This window comes from Cryptomeria japonica, chromosome 9, assembly GCF_030272615.1.
Source record: "Cryptomeria japonica chromosome 9, Sugi_1.0, whole genome shotgun sequence".
NCBI classification, from domain to species: domain Eukaryota; kingdom Viridiplantae; phylum Streptophyta; class Pinopsida; order Cupressales; family Cupressaceae; genus Cryptomeria; species Cryptomeria japonica.
The window spans coordinates 127,942,144-127,963,387 of NC_081413.1; the positions used below are offsets into that span (position 1 = coordinate 127,942,144).

A 21,244-nucleotide genomic window follows, 5' to 3' on the forward strand; every position below is an offset into this window, starting at 1 on the left:
CCACTAAATATAAGTTGAGATAACCATAAATATTGTACTAACAACTATTTAATAGTATTTTTAAAATATTTTTACTAATATAAATTATTAGAATTTTTTTTATATACTTATAGACATAACCATAATGATAGGAAGGAGTGGAATTGATGATGCAAACATGTTCACAAGAACTATTAAATTACTCACATAAAAAAAATTAAAATTAAAGAAATAATCATATATTTTAATAAAAATTAACAAATAACTATTTATTTTAGTAAAGAGAATAAAAAATATAATTTTTAAAATAATTATATAATTATAAAATATCTTTATATTACAATTGAAAATAAAATATATTCAATAAATAAAAAATATAACATATTTAATTAATTATATAGTTAAATATTGATAATATAATCAAATATTAATTTTTAAAATAGTTATATGATTATAAAATATCTTTATATTACAATTGAAAATAAAATATATTCAATAAATAAAAAATATAACATGTTTAATTAATTATATAATTAAATATTGATAATATAATCAAATATTAATTTTATTTAATTTATAAATATTTCAATGATTTAAATTTAAATTTTAAAAAATATAACATTATATACTAAATTTAATAACTCCCTAAATTAAAATAAAATAAATTTACTAATTTGAAATTTACTACATATCTTTCACTAATTGTAGCTTTAATACACAAGTGTATTACATAAGGCTCATGTTTTCAAGAAATACAAAATGTAAAGCCATTGAAATATTTTGCTTTGTGCTAGGGGAAGAAAAGTAAACATTTTTGTAATTTTTTTTTTCAATTTTTAATAAAAAAATTAAAAAAGTGAAAAAAATAGGAAGGATCAATAAAAAATAAAAATGAAAAAAATAATTTTAATAGAAAAATAATCTTTAATTATAGAATTACAAGAATAGCAAATAGCAAATGGTGATATGAAAACATCATCTCATGTCTCCATGTTGCCGTTCAATGCAATTTCTACTTAAAATTAAGCAACTAGCTTGTTCCCATGCAATTTTACTTTAAAGGGAGAGGGACTAATGCTGGGTCTCAAAGGAGAGAGCTTAGTAAAAAATAGAGCTGGAGTTGCTGAGATTTTTTAAGAAAATTTTAAAGTTGGTGGTAATTTTGTAGTGTAGGGGAAAGGACCTAGTAGTTGAGCACGTTCCAATTTTTGTGATAGAAGTTGTTGATTTAATGCCCAACCTTTGTATAACATTGCACCAATTGTTGTATGATAAGTACCAATAATTGAATGAAATATATCATTTGTTGTGAAAAGTAACCAATAATGCAAGTAAGCTGCATGATTAAAAATTTAAGTTTCGAAATCTAAGGACGCTGGTAGTCCCATGAATATAATATCTTTGTATGTGCATAACAAAAACAAATAAAAATACTTTATTTTTCTCTAAATCATTTTTTAATACAAATTAAACTTACCCATCTCTTTTTCACCAGCATTTCAAATAAAGACTTTTTAATTATGATTCTTTAAAAACAGAGCTTAAGCCCTCTTCCACAAAAACAAACAATTCAGAAAACACAGAGCCGCCGCAAAAGCGCAGCGGAGGGAAATCAGAATTTCTTTTCATTCTGAAAGGTATTCAAGTATCGTGGAAGAGAAAAAACATTCAAACTGGATACTCGTACATGAATGGCGTCTTCTCCAGCTTCTCCCCTTCCCATGTCTTTCAGTCCCCACTCTCACTCACAAGGCAAGCCCAAGCGTTCAAAACACAGATCAAATTCCCCTGCTAACGAGAATGAGAAGCACAAGCGAAAGAAAACCCCTTCTCCATCACTGGAATTGCCGTCAAAGGAACAGTTCGTCCAGCTTGTAGGCGTCTTGGCAGTTGCAGTGCTAGTCGCCACTTCCACCACTTATATAATCGACTGGTATTTCAAACCATTCTGCGACTCAGATGCCGAATTGCAGGTCTTGCCAGGTTAGGGCTTTAATCTAATGCAGTTCACAAATAAAGATATGCAGCTTCGATTTCTTTTTCTGTTTTCTTTGGATTTTCAAATGCGTATAGTATTGAACTATCATTTCATGTACTTTGTTCGTTTGTGGCTTGGGAATTTTAATTTCTTTTTTGATGTGTTAATTCTCTTCGGGGTTTCCTTCGGCGTAGCTGCATTTTTTTTCTAATTTTACCCATGACTTACATCTGTCTTTTCTATTGTGGTACTGTACATGTAAAACTGGACGTGGTAGTTTATTTGATTTAACATTTAAAAATATTGCATCCAGAATTGAATGTGTTTGTTCATCTGATGTAATTTTGTAACACTTAGGATGTGAGATAGTTTAGCCGAACTCGAGTACACCATACCCAGATTTGGTTGTGTTAGTTTATATTCATAAACATCTGGGTATGTCACACCAAAAACTACATGTTAACTAAATTAAACATTTGGGTATGCCAGACACAGAATTGAATGCGGTATTCAACATTTTTGTATTGGCAGATATAATATGTCTTGTGGTTATTTGAATACGGGTTTCCATTATAGAAACCTTATGATTTACCATAAGCATTCTTGTCAAAGAAAAAATTAGTCACAGCTTAGTCATTTAAGCAGCTGTAATGTTCTCTTTCAAAAGAAATTTATCAATGTTAAATTTTTTTCTTGCATTATTTATTTGAATTGCCAAGTGAGATTTGCAAAATCACAATCTTTTTATGTTCTAAAATTACTGAATGGTTAATTTAATCAAAGAAGTAAACATAATTATTTAAATTGAGTCAGTGAAACTTATATAAGCTTGTATATAAATAAAAATTATTGTGTAAAAGTTAAAACTGTAGTTAACCAGAAAATATAACCAACTAACATCTGCTTGAAATTTTGTTTCTAATATTAAACCTAAAACATGAAATACAGGATAAAGACTGTATATGTCAAATTTGAACTCTCAATATTGTAAATCTTAACAAGTTTCAACCACAAAAACCTTAGATCTACAATGAAACCCAACACAACATCAATGAAGAACCATAAAACATGCAAAATTATGAAATAAATCAAATGATATCTTCACACATTTAAATGGGTTTGATTTTCATTGTTCTCCTATCTCCATTGATTTTGCCTTTGATATGATTGCTCTCAGGTTTTTATGCTTGCACAAGAGCTCAATGGCAAATGGATGTTGTTGTGATGATGCAGCTTGATGTAGGCTAAAGTCAATTTGGCAGAATGTAAATATACTCCAAGGTTCCTATAAGGAAAGGAGAGGGGAGGACGTATCTTTTTATAGATAACATCCTAAAAACGAAGGGATAGGATTAAGAGGTGAAAAGTCAAATGGTTGGCTAGGATTAGAGGGTAGGTAAAGGAAATAATAAAATAAAGGAAGTGGCTAAGATAAATGAAGGGAAAAAGCTAAATGAATTAATTAAATAAACTTAAAAACTTAGTTAATTAATAGAGGGAGGGCCACATAAATTAAATAAATGAAATTTGGGAAAAGAGAATTTAAATAAATAAAAATATTAATTTAAATTAGGATAGAAAATGGGCTGAAAAAGGATAAGCGAATTGATTAAATAAATAAAAGTTCATTTAATTAATAGAAAAAAGAGAATAATATAAAAATATTTATTTAATTAGGTTAGGACAATTTTAGGTGTCTACAAAGACCATCAAATTGCAGGCCTAGTTCCATTATATGATTCTAATTGAATCTACGAGACAGAAAACATGTTTGTACCACATGTCATAAAGTTGCACCATCCACGCAGGTGTCTTTTTTACACATTTTTACCAAAAGGAATAGAGTGAGATTTCTAACATCCCTTTGACTGCTTTGGACAGGCAGATGTTTTGCTATTGATTGGGATCAAGAGTTCTCTTTTCTATTAATGACTTTTTAAATAGTTTTGACACGTAACCAAACTTTTCACTTTTCTATTATCAACATTTCAAATAGTTTTGACATACAGTAGACCTCTGTCAGTATAGCTAGCCCAGCTGAGTACTTGTTTTTTTCTGTTTTTTCTCTAGGATGTACTTACAGTCAGCTTCTTACTTTGGTTATATTGGAAGGTCTGGGCCATCTTAAAGGACCTTCAGTGTTGGATTAATATTCAACTTTCTGTCATCAACCACAAAGCTTAAACAGACCAATGATTCCCTTGTAAATTCATATTCCTCAAGTTGAGCAACAATCAATTGTTCTTAAATGTCTCCCATATTTGGTGCAAACGATGCATATATTCTTCCTGTATGCTGTTGCAAATGCAGATACCATCTAAGTACACTATCACACAATTATTGATGAATGGAAGGAGGATATCATTCATCAGTCACATGAATGTGGTAGGCATATTGTATAAAATGAACGGCAGTACAAGCCATTCATACAATCCTTGCTTTGTTTTACAAATTGTCTTCTCTATGGCCCCTTCTTTTACTCTTAACTTGATGGTAACTTGACTTGTAGTCTAGCTGTGTAAATAATTGGTATGTTGCAATTGTTTAAGAAAATTGCTGATCTTAGGTGGAGGGCACCTACTGTTGATGCTGATCTTGTTGAATGTTCTATAATCCTTTTGACAATTCAATTCCTTGTTTTTTGTTTTAACACGGAGTCATCTAATCATAGTACCTTTTTTAACCATTGTCACCAAATCTCGTGGGATCAGTCCTAGGTTCTTTAGCATCTAGATTTATCATATATTTGGAGTTGCTTTGGTCAGAACTGGATATTTGATTTTACTTCTCAATATTTATTTTTATTATTTAGGAAAAAATTAGGTAGACGGCAGGTGAATGTGGTGAAGACATCTTGAGTCTTTTATCTGACTAAGCTGCAAAAATTGAACTCATCACCAGGAAATTTGTTTTGAGTCTTTTGACAGATTTTTGTAAGAATGTGCCAATTTGGAGCGTTACACTTTTTCCTGGATGCTTGACTCAACATGATATACCAAAGCAGAAGACTTCTCTTAATGATGACCATATCAACGAGTCTCCTACTCAACAACAGATTTTGAGGCTTTTTATCTTGCTCTCATGGGGAATGCTACTTCATTTTTAACAAGAGTAACTGCACAACCCTCTGCGATGCACCATCAGTCATAAAAAATTGACAATTTTTATTGCCATATCCTCTTGGATCTCATTCTTCTATTTCCTCAAGTTTAGAGCATCCTCTTTGGTGGCAGATAAACCTACTATAGCCCATCCATTCGCTGCATCAGTTGGCTTCTTTTTGTTGATGATTATAAGGCTCTGCTCCACAATTACTGCAAGTTTGCAACTACAATCTCTTCATCATTTTGTACTGGAGTCGCAAATTGCATCCTTTATTATGAAAATAATTGTATAACCTTCTGGACAGTGAGTTCATTCTTTAAATAACTGGAAAGTTATATTTCATGATTGTTCTCAACTTCTCTCCTATTCATTTTCCCCAAGTTTGGAGCATCCTGTTTAGCGAGAGGTTATTGGTTTAGCATGACTCATCCAATCTTTTCTTGTGCATACCAAGGCCCATTTGCATTCACAGTCTCCCATCCTTCGGCAGCATTCATTTTGTTTTTTGTTATTATTTATGACATAACTGGATTATTGTTTTTTCCATTTGAAAGAGTGGATCTATTATGTATAATCTGGATAAAATCTGTTGTCTCTTGGGTTTGCAGCTTTTACATTTCACCTTTTCATGCTTCTCGTTTTACAGATTCTTGCATACCTTGTCCAAAGCATGGAAGATGTGGGGGAGGTAGGTTGGAATGTTTTCCAGGATTCATAAAGCAGGGGAGAACATGTAAAGAAAACAGAGAGCTTGATAAGAAAGCTCAAAAACTTGTATGTGGAATTTATTACTTAACAAGAAGTATGTAATGATGTTTTATAATTGCATGCAAAGCTATATATATTATAAAATAGGTTTTATATCCTGTCTTGATGTGCAGGCAGACTGGGTCAAAGACCATGCTTGTGGTTTATATGCTCAATCAATGTGTAACGGAGCTGGAATATTTTGGGTTGGGTTCTGCAACTGGATTCCCCGATTTTTATGAAGTTCTCATGAGCTGATAACTAAGAGATAGTAGTACTTATTATAAGGGAGTTTATATTGTTTCGAAGCAGTCAATTGAAGGGTTTCATCATTCCTGTTAAGTTTTTAACTTTTAATAACTTGATGCCAATCTTTGGCATTTCAGCTCCCTTGGGAGAACCTGAGACGAGAACTCAATCAGAACGACCTAATGGAAGAATTCAACTTGAAGGTTGATGAAATACCATTTCTGCAAGAGAAGGCAATGGATATTATCTATGGCTTGTTTGAGATGCGAACAACACTTGATGGGTTTGTAACTTATGTCAAAGCAATTTTCATGTACATTGGCTTATGGGAAATTGTTTGCATTTGACAATTGGTTATAAAGAAACACAGGTCTCATGTTTCATATTTTATGCAGTTTGGAGGAATTCAAGTGTCCTGATTGGTTGGCGGAAAAGTATAAACCACTTGGTTGTCGCACTCGAGAATGGATCTCCAATAATTATTTATTTTTATTTATAGTTTTTCCATTGGTATCATCTCCAATCTTGATGTATGCCCAGTTTTTAAATTTTAATCATTCTAGCTCTTAGATATTTGTTGGAAGTTCTCTATTTATTGGAAGAATCATCTGTTCTGCAATCTGCAGGCCTTGGTAGTTTTTAAATTTCTATGGGGATTATATAAAAGAAAAAGAACAATGGCTAGAGCTGAGCATCTATATCAGCAGGTAATGATACCAAATTCCAATCCTATGCTTTGCTCATTGTTTTTATTACTATCGGTAGTGTTTTTTCAACATATAATGCATCATAATGGAGGTACAATGGACCATAATATACTTTTCTTTTCTGTAAATGTACCTAGGTTTAGAGGACCCTAGACCTGGTAAATTGTTGGGTGTGAAGGGCACACAATATACTAAGAGGTGGGGAGGGGTGAATCAGTATATCCCAAATTTAACTTAGTTAAACATTAATCCCCATAAATAACTTCTCCAAGCACAAACCTTAAAATATTGATGCAGCTCATTCAAATCTTCTTAGTGATGTAGTAATTGAACAACACATGAAAACACACATTCACACAAAGAACACTAGATATAGATGGAAACCCAAGATAGAAAAAACCACTGTGAGAATAGCTGCTTGGATCTACTGCCCAAATCTAGCCTCATAAAGAAATAATGAATCACTTACAATATGAAGTAGGCACCAACCTGTCAGAGACGCTAATTCCCAATTATGTCTGCAAAAACCAACCTACTGGAGACACAAATCTCCAACATAAAGATCTGAGCACTAACTCAACAGGTAAGACACTAGTCCTACCAGATTACAAAGATATGATTTGCGGACCTTCAAGATTGATAACACAACTTGCGCTTGATCTGACCAGCCTTTAGACACTCTCCCACATTGCATATGATCTTCTGGTGGTGGTGCACAATGATTGGAATGCAACTCACATTACATCAAATCTGACTGTACATCAAGCATTTGGATATTCAAATGGAAGCCCTAATTACATAGCATTCCAACTACAATTACTACCTAGGACAAATCCTATATCACTATATGTATGCATTACACTTACAATTACATTCATTTGTTGGCTCAAAACATAAAAAAAAATATCCGCAAGTTGGCCACAACAAAATCATAACTGAAACGTGTGATAGGCTAGGTTCAAAAGCCCACACATTATGCGGTTCCCAATGTAGCTAGGGGGCGTGGGTGGGGGATGGTGGGGTGGGAGGCTAGGGTGGGGTGGGTAGGCTAGCAGTAGCAGTAGCAGTAGTAGGCGGGTGGGCTACTAGTAGTAGTAAGCTTGTCCCCGTTATCCTTTGGGCCAGAGCCCCTTGAGGGGCGGAGGGGTCCCTTACCTCGCATCCAACTAGTCCCCCAAACCTTCCTTAAAAGTCTTGTTTGTTTGTTCCAGCCTTCAAATAAAAAGAATCTTGTTCCTTATAGCCTTCATGTTGATTAGCGTGGGCCGGAGCCCCTTGAGGGGTCCTGATAGGGAGGCAACCTAGTTTGCCATCAATTAGATTTCTTGACAGTTTACTTCTATCCCCTTCCGGGTTCCAAGTCTACCCCTCTAGACTTCTAAGTGCTTCCCTACCAATATTTGCTTAACACACTTGATACTAGCTCATAAAGAAGCTTGTTCTCCATGCTCCTAGATTTTGTCACTATGAGTTGCAGAGGTGTAGGACTACCCTTGCTTACTCGCAGTCTGTAAAGTCATCATCCTGTCTGATTTTGCAATCAGACTTCTACACCAGTCCTCCCCTGCACTTACTCCTTTACGGTTACTGAAACCTAGCCGGACTTCTTCCAAGCTCGCCTAGGCTCAGTATGCAGAAATGGCAATTGCCATTTCCTGGTTTCCTCCTTTTGCTACTCTACTCTTACTGTACATTTTTGGCCCTTCCTGAAGAACTCCAATGGCCGTGTGGATCCCACGGTGGAGGTTCAAGACAGAGCCATATCTACACAGTGAATTCAAAACAAAGAAACGAACAACAAAGAGGAAACTTTAATTACAGAGCTGTAATGAAAAACGTAACAAAAACAAGACAATACAACACTCACCGATAGAAAACCAAAAAACAGACTTGTATGTATTTCTCTTGTTTTTTTTTGTAATATCCAACCAATCCAACGCCTTACAATTAGACTTTTATAGCTCATCCATCCGTCGTGAAACACAGACAGTTACAAACTGGAGAACACGGTTTCATAACGGGTCATTGGCGTAGCCTCAGAACCTGGCTTTCGATGCCCGTTGGTGACTTGCAAAGTTCGCACTTTTCCATCGGGTGATTGGGGTAACCAAAACACACCTTCGCCGATGGCCGATAACCATGTCCACCATTTGCACTTTTCCATCGGGCGTTTCCTTCGGGTCATCGGGAAGACAACCAAACAGCTACCCCGATCGTCCGATCTTGCTCGATCTCTCTTTTTGCGCTTCGCCACGTGGCACCCCCTAATTGGCTCCGGGGTCCCTACCCCGCCACCTTAGCACGACCTCACTAACCGCCCGGAATGAAACTCTTCTTTGTCGCTGGGTCCCACCATGGCCGCCAAGTCGTGGGGAATAAACTTCGTGCATCTCGCCATAGTGGTATAGCGACAGTCGTCCGATCATCCCGGACTTGCTCACTTGTTAACTTGCCTGAGCTTCTCTCTTGCCGGGTCCCACCACTTGGTCGCCAAGTCGCGGGAGATAACTTTCGAGCATCTTTATCATGCGGTATAGCGACCGCCGTTGATCCACCTTCAACCTGCACGGTCGTTAACTCGCCTCTTTTTTTTGCATGTGCTTTGTCGCCAATTCGTGAGAATTATCTGGCGATCATCTTCCCATTGCGGTATAGCGACAGCCTTAGGATCATCCGCGATCACCGTCCGAATATAGGTCAAGTTAATCATTGGGGAAACTTGAAACTACTCCTTCTGATACCCGATACAACCACTCCAAACTCTGGCGAACTCATTGGGGTAAGACTTGCCGACCGGGGGTAGGTCTTGCCGATAAGAGAAATTTTAAAAACTACCATTAAACAACCAAACAAATGGACTAGAGCCAGTCCTTATGTATTTACATGACCACTGGAAGGTCGCACAAGCCAAAATTGGTTAAGGGCATTTCAACCCTTATGTGCTCCTGCACCAGGTCCCTTACCTAGCAGCCAACTAGTTGCATTAAGAGATTTGGTGCCAATGGTAGCATGCTTCCTTTGGTGAGCGCATGTCACAAGCCTCTGCCACATCAAACCAGAACAACATTAACCAACACAGTGACCCTTCTATCACTTAAATCTTTTTGTCCGCTAAGCATCACTTCTGAAATCTTTCGAATATGATGAAGCATGTGTAGACATACTCTCCTTTCAAACCGCAGGACACAACTCACAAACATGAAGAAACGTAGATCATAACAAGTTACCAGTGCAAGTTCACTGTTTGGGTAACTTATCTCATACATTCCGAATCATACTTTTGGATCACTTCCACCAACATGAATAGATGCAATATGATACTCCGATCATCTCTCAATTGATTCCATCACCATAGCTAGCCACAATACATCTGCGACTCAAAATGCTTTGATATGACATGACAATATTATAAATCTATACATTCTTCAATCTTCCGGTTGCCATTGCATGAATGACAGAACTGACTAGCACATCTGACACTTTTCTGACATCAAAGGCAACGCTCCTTTGGCATCAACGACAACATATGTCCAACAGGGTAGATGTCAAGTTCTAGTTGGTGTTAACTAGTCAAACTGGGAAAATAGAATTTTGACAAAGAGGAAGCTCATTTGCTGTGCCATAGCCTTCTGAAATTAGCTTTATTGCTATGGAAGGCAAGGATGATTATAAACCATCTTGCTCAAGTTTTTTACCTTCCACTTTGCCTCTAAGTCTGTCACCAAATTTTCTGCTCTCATGATAAGTTGGTACGAGTTCACAAAATTCTTTTTCCTTTACTAATTTCTTGAATATTATTGTTTACTTGTTAGTTAATATACTTCCCCTATTTTGACTGCTTCAATAGTTAGCATATTACTTCCATGTGAAGTTTTTATGAGCTTTTTTCCTTGGACAGTTTTATTATTTCGAAGATAGCCATTTCTTCTGGCTTACTATTTGTATACAGTTGCAAGTGGACTTAAAACATTAACAGATGTTGTTTATCATGATCTTTGAGGAGCCCTCTGCCTCCTGCTATTCCTGGGTTTCTTTTCATAGCTGCATCGAAATTGAGCTCAAACAATTCTCTAGGAACTTTCTCTTACACATCCCTAGGATTTTATAGCCCCTCCTGACCAAACTTATTATTGGGTCATGACATCCTTATCTTCTGTTTACCAATAGAAGAGATGAATGTATAAGTATTACATGCCGTTTTTTGATGTGTTGGTAGGGATTCTGAGGTTTTCTCCAGCCTTGGGTTGGTCCATTAATTGCTTGATATTGATCCCTATACCTATAGTTTAGTTTCTTACCTCAGATCTTAGAATGTAATTTTCTCTGATTTTTTTGTTTTGTTTTGTCTTCAATTAGTTTTTGTATTGCAATCTGGTGCTAGTGCTGTAGTATTGATAAAAGGATACAACCCTCAGATTAGTTAAATGAGCTTTTATAAAAAATACACTTAATTTTTTAAAGATATGTTCATTTAACACATTGCTCATGACATAATTACCTGGTATGATTAATTTACTTCTAAATGTAAACCCTGTGACATTGGCTATACCTTCCCCAGAAGCAGGGTATAAATTGCCAAACCTCAAAACACAATTTCTGTAAAGATGTTTGATGACTTGTTGCTGACAGGAAGCTCTGACATCCAAAGTGTAACTTGGACCATCCAAAACAGTGTATCTAGGATTGTATTCTAGAAGGCCTAATGCAATTCATTATAATTCTTCGCACTAGTTAAATCTGGTGAAAAGGTTGCATCTCTAAATTTCTAAACCCCAAAATCACTTGGTTTAGCTTACGTGTCATCTCTAGCTCAGACTTATGCACTGCAATTCTATCATCTTCTGCAAATCTGAGTCTTTATGATTCTGCAAGTGAATTCAATTTACTCTCGTATGTTCTCTTTTCCTTAACTACATTTATTTGACATTTCATAAGGATTTCACCTTTTGAGATTTTCGAAAAATGTGCTAGTCTTACTATGCAGACATAAGCGGTGGTTTCTCATAAGTTTACAGTTTTACCTATTCGCAGTCTTCACAAATATGCACGTTGATTGCTCATTATTATCTCTTTTAATCATTCTCAATCTTAATGTGCCTTGAGGATATGCCATGTGGTGAGCTCTTGGTTGCTTGAGACTTTATAGCATGGAAAGTCATAGATGGAGGACCACCAGCACTATAAACCGAGAATATCAGTATGAGAAGCTGACAATCTGATGGAGTGCCACTGGTCCTATTGACCATGTGAATGCTTCTTTAAAACCTTTATCTTTTAACACTGAGTACATCTTTTATCAGAGTGTTGGAAGATAGAGCACAATGAGAAATGGAAGGCATATGGCAAGGTCTCTAATAGTCTGAGTGCCTGAGATGGTGACATCTGTTGCAATCTCACTCTGTCACGCCATCAACATATTGGGGTATCGAGAACATCATAACAATATGTTTGAATGATTCTGGATTTTAACTGTGTTTATCTTTTTGAATCACATAACAAGTAAGGTGTAATGTAGCATTAAGGTATCAATAGGAAAGGTTCACATGGAAATTTAAAATGATGCAAGGCAAAAGGCTATCAACACGACACACATAAAGAAAAATGATTTTTCGCTAAAACAATAATAAAACCTTCAACAGGCAATTATGATGCAGGTCCTGCTGAGTAAAACAAAACAACAATAATATAATCATCAAAAGGTAGATCTAAAAAGGTTACACAAACACACAAAGCTCCCATTCTTGGAGTATTGACATATCAGAAAATCAGGAGGAAATAAGGAATACAGAAGACTCTCAAGCTTCAAACATCCAAGGCTGATTTCATCTACCAAACCGCATATGGAAGCTCCTCATTAGATTGGACATGGAAAAGGCAGTAACACTGAGTATGAAAGAAACCATAAAAAATCGTAAAGCTTAACCACACAGGACAATCTACTACATGCAACTGCAAACTGCCAAATTAACAGTGGCTCTGATCTCAAAGAAATTGGATGTGTTGGTCACAAAAGTTTGGCAGTGAAGGTTAGAAATACTACCACAACCAAACTTAGCTTGCATACAAAAACCACGTTGTTGCTTTGCATGATGAGAATCACTCTCTTTAAATATTCTTATTGTTGTAATAAGTTTTTTAAAGTGCCATCTGTCATGCAAGCACTTTTTTGCTAGTCCAAGCAAACTCTAAGCTAGCTACATGCCTCTATGCCATATTACAACACTCTAAGCATGCATAACATTCATCTACAAACATGAAATACACATCTAAGCATGCTAAACATAGAAATGGGAGACATAAAATATCATATGACTATTCAAAATATCTCTACTAAAACTTCATATGTCATGAAAGTGATAATATAATATCAAATGTTTCTTTGAGTTTTCAGGATGGAGGGATACATTATTGTAGACATCAGAAATTTCTTGTATTTTAGATCAATTGGGTGTGGATTTTAAAATTATATATAAAAAAACAATTATAATCTTTAAAAATCAGATTACAAAAAAAAAAAAAACCTTAAACAGAATTAAAATTTTATCTTTAAAAAACTGAAAGAAGCTGAAATTGAATAACATCTGTGACATTCTCACATTAGAAAGGGCTAGAGATTTTAATTGAAACTTCAAATACCGGTGTTTTAACTTCAAATTATAACAAGGGCCATCCATTATCAACTACTAGTCTACACGTAGTGAAAATTGAATCGCCAACATGAAAATGTTAAGCTTCATGGAGCAACAAGCTCAATATTTTGAGTCCTCATCAGAAGGAAATCTGAAGAATTGCTTTTGTGATTGGAACTGTTGGACTCATCTTCTTAGCAGTAAAACTAGAAATGTGTGAAAAGAGGTAAACGGTAAGTGTTTGCAGCAATAAAAAACTCCCATATAGCTGCAACAAGTTTGTCTAGTTTGCCTGTGCCATAGTGAGTCGATCTGTCTAAGCTGGCAGCAGCTGAAGTCTTTTAGCTTTGGAGTTACCAAATTTGGTCTGCTGATTCTTAATTATTACAACATGATTCACCTTTTCTTGAGGGCCCTCTTAAAGCCCTTCTTCACTTTCTTGTTGTCAATGGGAATGACTCTACCATGCATCTCCCTAAACTGTTTGGGGTTACTATATATACTAAAGTTTGCCCACTTTAGCTGAATGATGGGCCGAATATGGTTATCAGTGCACTCATACAATAAACATGGCATACAATAGACATGATGTATTTGACATTTGACCAAAATGAATTTCTTGATGAAATATGCAGCTAGAATCAGATTCTAGTTTAAGTTATTTATGTAATCATGGGCGGCAGCATGTAATTTGTGTAACTTGTAAAGCATTTAGGTCTGACCCTAAATGGGCGAACCCCTTGTGCAATTATGTAACTTGTAATTAGGGCCGACCTATATGTAACTTGTAATTAAAGGTCTGATCCTATTCTTGGCGCCAAAACTACAAGGCCGACTATGATCTATTGGAGGCATTAATTCATATATATACAAGATGATTTGTGATCACTCTAATATCAATACAATCAGCGAATTTCCTATCTCTGCAATCAGCAAATCACTGAGGGTTCCTGAATCTGTCTAAAGGCTGGCAAACTTGTATTCCAAGCTGAGCGAACATCCTTCAGTGCTGCCGAATGAAGTTACAGTGACAGCGATCTGCATTTGAAGGATTGTCAGCATTTCAGATAAGTCTGCCCTAGCATGGGAATGTTGTAATTGTGCTACTGTGTTTGATCTAATATAAACTGAGATAATTGTTGCTGGGTTTTTCACCTCCAAGAGGGAGGTTTTCCCAGGGTACTACTGTGTTATGTGTATTGCGTTTATTGTTTTATGTTCTTTGTTATCAGTTTGATCATAAAATCAATATGGTATCAGAGTGGGTTCCTTCTATAAAGCCTAACAGCTTGAAGGTAGATCTTGTAAATGTTATTGCAATTTCCAATTTAATGAACAAGTTATATGCTAGATTGTGTATTTACAATTTTGGTATTATTAGTATGACAATAATATTATTGTATTTCTTTTCTACAAGTCTGAAGGATGAACATGTATCGATTTCAATGTCATTCCTTTTCTTTTGAATGATGTATATATATCAAGGCAGCCACGACCAAGTGGCACCTTGATCGGACATGTCTTCTAGACATGTCCGACCAAGATGTCACTTGGTCGTGACTGTCTACCGATTAACTTCGGTGTTTATGATAACAAATCAAGGTGCCATTTGTATATGTTAACAGATCGACATAAACACACCTGATAATGAATCGGTGTTAAAGCAGGTTATAATGGATCGATATAAACACACCCGATAATGAATCGGTGTCTAAGTAAACAATAACTAATAGCATTATATGCTATCGGGTTAATACCCGATAGTATATTAATGCCGATTTACAAGTGAATCGACATTAATATGCTATCGGGTTACTAGCCCGATAGCATTTAGATCGACGTTTAACTATGTTAAGCAAGTCGTCGATCTAATTCATCTTTATCCAATATCAATATCATAATCAAGATCAAAGTTATAGTCTGATAAACATATTCAGTTTGGAAAGCATAAATCAGACAATCTAATATCATAGATGAGTAAATGAAAACAGGATAAAGGAGATTAATGAGTTAGGAAAATCTTATCTTGCAGAAGCTACTTAATGCATTAACAGATCTGATATCCTTTTTGCAGATTGAGAGATCAAAGCAGTGTCCAGACTTCAAACTAAGTTCACACTCTTGTGGCGAGAGTATTTATGAAGTGCTTATAGTGATGGTATGATGAAAGAATAAGTATCCGGTAGAATACTGAGAGGGGGGTGGTGAATCAGTATACTGAGAAACTGATACAAAGTTTCCAAACTCAAAAGCAGTGTTTAGACTTCAAACTAAGTTCACACTCCTATGGCGAGAGTATTTATGAAGTGCTTATAGTGATGGTATCATGAAAGAATAAGTATCCGGTAGAATACTGAGAGGGGGGTGGTGAATCTGTATACTGAGAAACTGATACAAAGTTTCCAAACTCAAATTCAATCACACAAAGTAAACATATCTCAGTCAAGATCAATATTCATAAGAATACTTGACATCAACCGGTTTCACTGTTATGACAATTTAACAGTAAACAACTTCAATCTTGTAAACATCAACAATGCTTAATCATAACTTAACATATTCATCTCTCAATGCTTCTAGTTATCATGCCTTATCAGAAGTTAATCAAATCAACAAATAAGATCATAACCACAAAAACATTCACCACTTGACACAAATGTTTATACGTGGAAAACCCAAATAGGTAAAAACGACGGTGAGATGAGACTCACAAAGATAGCTATTTGAACTCTTCTGAAGTTCGCCCTGTTAGGAGCCAAGCCTGTTAAAGCTTTACAATAAGTCTTGTTAGGAACTAATTCTGGTTAGGAATCACTCGGTTAATGGATTTAGAAATATGCCTTGATGAAATGCACAATACCCTGTTAGGAGTAACCTCGCTGGAGGATTTAAAGAATCCAAGCTAATGGACCACCTTGTTAGAGGATTTAATAAGTAACCAAGCTGGTTAGATTTTACCCGGTTAAGGGATTTCACTTCTGCTGTAATTGTTAGAAAACAACAAATTTTCTTGATTTGTCTGAATAGCACTACATTTGCTTGATCAAATCCTTTTAAGCTTCAATCTGCCTTACTCAAAGTGCAGATCCATTCACTGGGTAGGCAACAACGCACTCAATAGGTTTCTGCCAATCTTGCAACAACTTTTTCAAGAAACTTCATCGACCTTAAATACAAATCAATTAGGTCGGTAACACAACAAAAACCTAATTCTTATCATCGAGATTACAAACAAGTCGGTACAATCTTGACCATTAGAAATCATGACAATCTCTTCACATTCTTTAAGAAAATTCCAACCGCTCCATGATCACCGCTCCATCGGACTTTGTAAGTCATCACGTGCCGTGCATTAGATGCAATCCACTTTGCTCCTTCCCTAGACAATAAACAAACGCGCCAAAACAATTTGAACTTATCCCTATACAATGATTACACGTGTCTCCATCATTACCGCTCATCAGATAATAAACCAACAAACTTGATCGGTTAGGGTTTAACAGCTGATAGGTTTTACCGGTTGTAATGCATAGAAAAGTTTAACCCTTCACACCGGTTTACCGGTTCAACTCACAAACTTAACATACTGGTTTACAACATCTTCCACAAATCTCTTCTTACCGGTTACTAGCCAATATCAAAAACAACAATATCAGCAATAACATGAATACCATTACCGGTTCAATTGACATCAATGACAACATATCATTAATGCAATCTCTATGCAAAATGCCAACAAACTTAAAATGCCAACATATAGATGAGAATGGATTCTGAGTGATGGCGAGGGCCGAAGGCCACGCAACCATCATTAGATGATTCAGTGTGATCTAATTTGATGGTTATGTTGAAAACTAACTTATAAAGAGATAAGTATTTTTTGAATTTTTCACGTTGTTATCAATTCATTGGATTGCGAATCATGTATGATAGTCTTAAACTATTGGTAACCTCTCTTGAATGTTTTTAGGACGGAGATTGCATTCTAGGGTGGATGAGCTAAATACATCCCATGGGAAAGTCACGCAGGCTGAAGAATGGAGATGCAACTTGCTGCCATGAGACTAAGTTGGTGGCTGAAGATGTTTTCTCGGAAAATAAGGCTATAACATTCAGAGGGAGCTTGTTAGGCTCAGAGGGAGCCACTTTCTTTCAGCTTCAGAGGAAGACTCATCTTTTGTGTAATAGTTTTCGTTCCACCCTCTGCGAGTAGGCATGGTGGTGATGCATTCTTCTCTGGGAGAAGTTTGAGGTGAAAGCCCTCGTTCCACCCTTTGCGAGTAGGCATGGTGGTGATGCATTCTTCTCTGGGAGAAGTTTGAGGTGAAAGCCCTCGTTCCACCCTTTGTGAGTAGGCATGGTGGACCCACCCTTTGCGAGTAGGTATGGTGGGCATCATTGAAGAAATTCCACCCTCTGCGAGGAGGCATGGTGGTCCCACCCCCTGCGAGTAGGTATGGTGGGTATCATGGAAGAAATTCCACCCTCTGCGAGTAGGTATGGTGGTCCCACCCTCTACGAGTAGGTATGGTGGGTATCATGGAAGAAATTCCATGATGAGTTAGTTCACCCTTTGGGAGTAGCTATGGTGAACGTATCATGTGTTTCATCCATGGGAGTAGCCATGGTGGTAGCCTCTATGTGACTTGATTATTCATAAAATCCTCTCTAGCTAAGAGGGAGTGTTGAAATATGTAGCTAGAATCGGATTCTAGTTCAAGTTATTTATGTAATCATGGGCGGCAACATGTAATTTGTGTAACTTGTAAAGCATTTAGGTCTGACCCTAAATGGGCGAACCCCTTGTGCAATTATGTAAATTGTAATTAGGGCTGACCTATATGTAACTTGTAATTAAAGGTCCGATCCTATTCTTGGTGCCAAAACTACAAGGCCGACTATGATCTATTGGAGGCATTAATTCATTTTTATACAAGATGATTTGTGATCACTCTAATATCAATACAATCAGCGAATTTCCTATCTCTGCAATCAGCAAATCACCGAGGGTTCCTGAATCTGTCTAAAGGCTGGCGAACTTGTATTCCAAGCTGAGTGAACATCCTTCAGTGCTGCCGAATGAAGTTACAGTGACATCGATCTGCATTTGAAGGATTGCCAAGGTCATAGCATTTCAGATAAGTCTGCCCTAGAATGGGAATGTTGTAATCGTGCTATTGTGTTTGATCTAATATAAACTGAGATAATTGTTGCTGGGTTTTTCACCTCCAAGAGGGAGGTTTTCCCAGGGTACTACTGTGTTATGTGTATTGCGTTTATTGTTTTATGTTCTTTGTTATCAGTCTGATCATAAAATCAAGATTTCTAACCACCACATCCTTCACCCTTTTATTATTCATTATGAATCCCTCCCATCTAATCTACTCCCATGTCATAATCATTAGTTCCAAAGAATTTTGCAACTCAAGTGCCTTATTCAATAAAATAAAGTAGGAAGCTAAGTGGATTTCAATTGAGGAATTCCTTCCTTGAAAAGAACCTAAAGACAATGATAGTGAGATGCAGTGATTGCATTTAAACATCTGCACCTCCTTCGCGCTTGTTAGTAATTTTCGCTATGTAGTTAGGTGCATTGTTCAAGTTGCTGGAACGAACTTCTCTACTGCTTCGTAACCAAATCCTTCATCTGGAACCACCTATGTCATATTGGAAATGAAATTCAGCACCTTGTACTTTCCAAAACACTCAATAGTCCTAAGGGAAAACACTTTCCTTACACATCACAATAACAAATGAATGAGCGCCAGTCCGTGATGACAGCATACATAATTGTTATCCAGTTCCACATAACCTTTAACACCTTCCAACAAATTAGTTTTTGAATATTTTTTCTGGTGGTTCACAATTTGGTTTTCTTAATGACTCACTTAAAATGAACCTGTTTTGTATTCGTTGGTGAATGGTTTCATGTAACAAGGAGATAGAGCAACAAAAAACAAAACATTGGAATACCAATGGAAAAGAATAATTTTCTAATGGCATCATCCTCATATTTTGGGTTTACACATTATATGCATCTCTAACTGAGTTTGAAGCTTACCCTTGTGGTCTTTCTTTTCCTGTTGGGTTCCATTGTGCCACCTCAAAATGTGGAACCTTAGGAGTTGTAGCACTAAAAACATGCCCTGAAGTTCTAGAGAAAGGTACATTAGCAGATGGTTTACAAAGCATGCATCAACCTTAGTAATGTTGCCCTTACAAGTATGGTTACAAATATTATATTTCTAATGCTGAATTCTTCCAAATTAGTTAACCTTTTTGCAATGATTGTTTTGGTTTTTGCTGAATAACCCTATTGCATATTTGGTCAATATTTTTAATGCACAATCAAACATTGAACTTTTGTTCATTGTTTCAATATGTTGAAAAACTCACATCATTATCATTTGTTAATTTAAATTTGTAGGAAAAAAACATACGTTTGCTACGACATAAACTTTTAGCAAGAAATGGAAATATATGCTTAGCAAATGCGATGATGTGGAAAAACAATTATCAACAGAATCAATCTAGATTCTTACTCATACTTAACTAAAGCCTTGATTCAATTCAATGATCATTATAATTTTAGTTGACCTCTAGTAGCGGTAGAGGCTAAGATACCAATTCTCAAGGTATCCAAGTTGTCCCCTCTTAAATGTTGCTACTCAATGGGCTGGTTAGAATGTATTAACTTCCCCATAATAAGTCTCAGCTCTGCCATGGATCAAGCTTGTTCATGTAAAGGCTCATACCAAGGCATAAATAATATCATTCCTATTAGATCTAGGCATACACAAAGGGACCCCTGCTGGTACCATAGATCACTTTTGGTGATTAAACCTGTATCAGTACCTAACTTCCTCCAATGCAGCATTAATTAGCAATCAAGTCTATTCATATAACACATCGTAAGTTACAACTCTTTTGTTAAGATTTGTTATGATCACGAGACTACTGCAAGATTGGACTTGTATGTGAAATGGTTACAGTAAACCAAGTCTGTTTAACAACAATTAGGAATCCAAATGAGACATCTCTTGACCTATTTCACCCACAATAAACTAAATCATATATATACAGGTATTACTTAATATAGTAGCATTTGAGGATTCTATGAATGCATTAACTCAGACTTTAAATCATCTCCTTGTATAGAGATATCATCATAAACACTAAAATTTTTTGTTGTTGGCTGCCTCTACAGGTCTCAGTAATTCAAATTGCAAGTCTTTGAAAGATCTAAACAAGTAATAACTATTTACAGCCCACTGCAAATGATAGTATACTTAAGCATGCTATTCAACATTTGAATGAGGAAGTGCAATATTGCAAAATGCCTCAAATATTCATTGCAATCATTTTGATGCTCAAAGGCATCCTTAATACAAAGTGTTCCAACTTGATGATCATATGAATCCTAATGAAACTCAGACAAGCTTTTTCAACAATTGAAACACAACAACTGACCACTGTTCTGACAAGTATGACTTAGATATGTAACACTTCATAACACAATCTACACTTCTTACATGGATTATGATCAGATGGTATAACATCTATTTAGGCAATTCTATGATTACACAACATATCATCTGTTTTCATAATAATCACAATCATGTTCCTAGATCTCATAGGTACTGTACCCAAAACTTTGTAAACAAAACTAATTTCTCTGCTATTATATGTTCCCAAAGTTCAGAAACATTATAATATACAGCTTCTAGTACTAAAGGTTTGGAAATTCAATCTCTAACCAAATAATCAATCAAAGGATGAGATACAAGGCTTGGACTACTACAACATGAAAATTTGAAACTTATATGCAAATATGAAATTAAGCTTCCTTA

The 21,244-nt window shown here is 35.8% G+C and overlaps 1 protein-coding gene across 7 annotated transcripts in view; it reads left to right on the forward strand.

Annotated features, from left to right (window-relative positions):
- The first annotated feature begins 1,509 nt into the window (after window positions 1–1,509).
- The window catches only part of LOC131031391 (uncharacterized), a 140,401-nt gene continuing 120,666 nt past the window's right edge, over window positions 1,510–21,244 (forward strand). For 4 of the 7 annotated variants that reach the window (XR_009103035.2, XR_009103036.2, XR_009103034.2 and 1 more), the window contains exons 1-6: window positions 1,510–1,962; window positions 5,709–5,836; window positions 5,944–6,015; window positions 6,196–6,341; window positions 6,454–6,568; window positions 6,685–6,765. Coding sequence is in view for 2 of the 7 variants with exons in the window: in XM_057962506.2 (XP_057818489.2) it covers window positions 1,671–1,962; window positions 5,709–5,836; window positions 5,944–6,015; window positions 6,196–6,341; window positions 6,454–6,568; window positions 6,685–6,765 (834 nt within the window). In the remaining 5 variants the exon portion in view is untranslated. The remainder of the gene's footprint in view (window positions 1,963–5,708; window positions 5,837–5,943; window positions 6,016–6,195; window positions 6,342–6,453; window positions 6,569–6,684; window positions 6,766–21,244) is intronic. The other 3 variants (XR_009103038.2, XR_009103037.2, XM_057962507.2) reach the window with 1 other exon arrangement.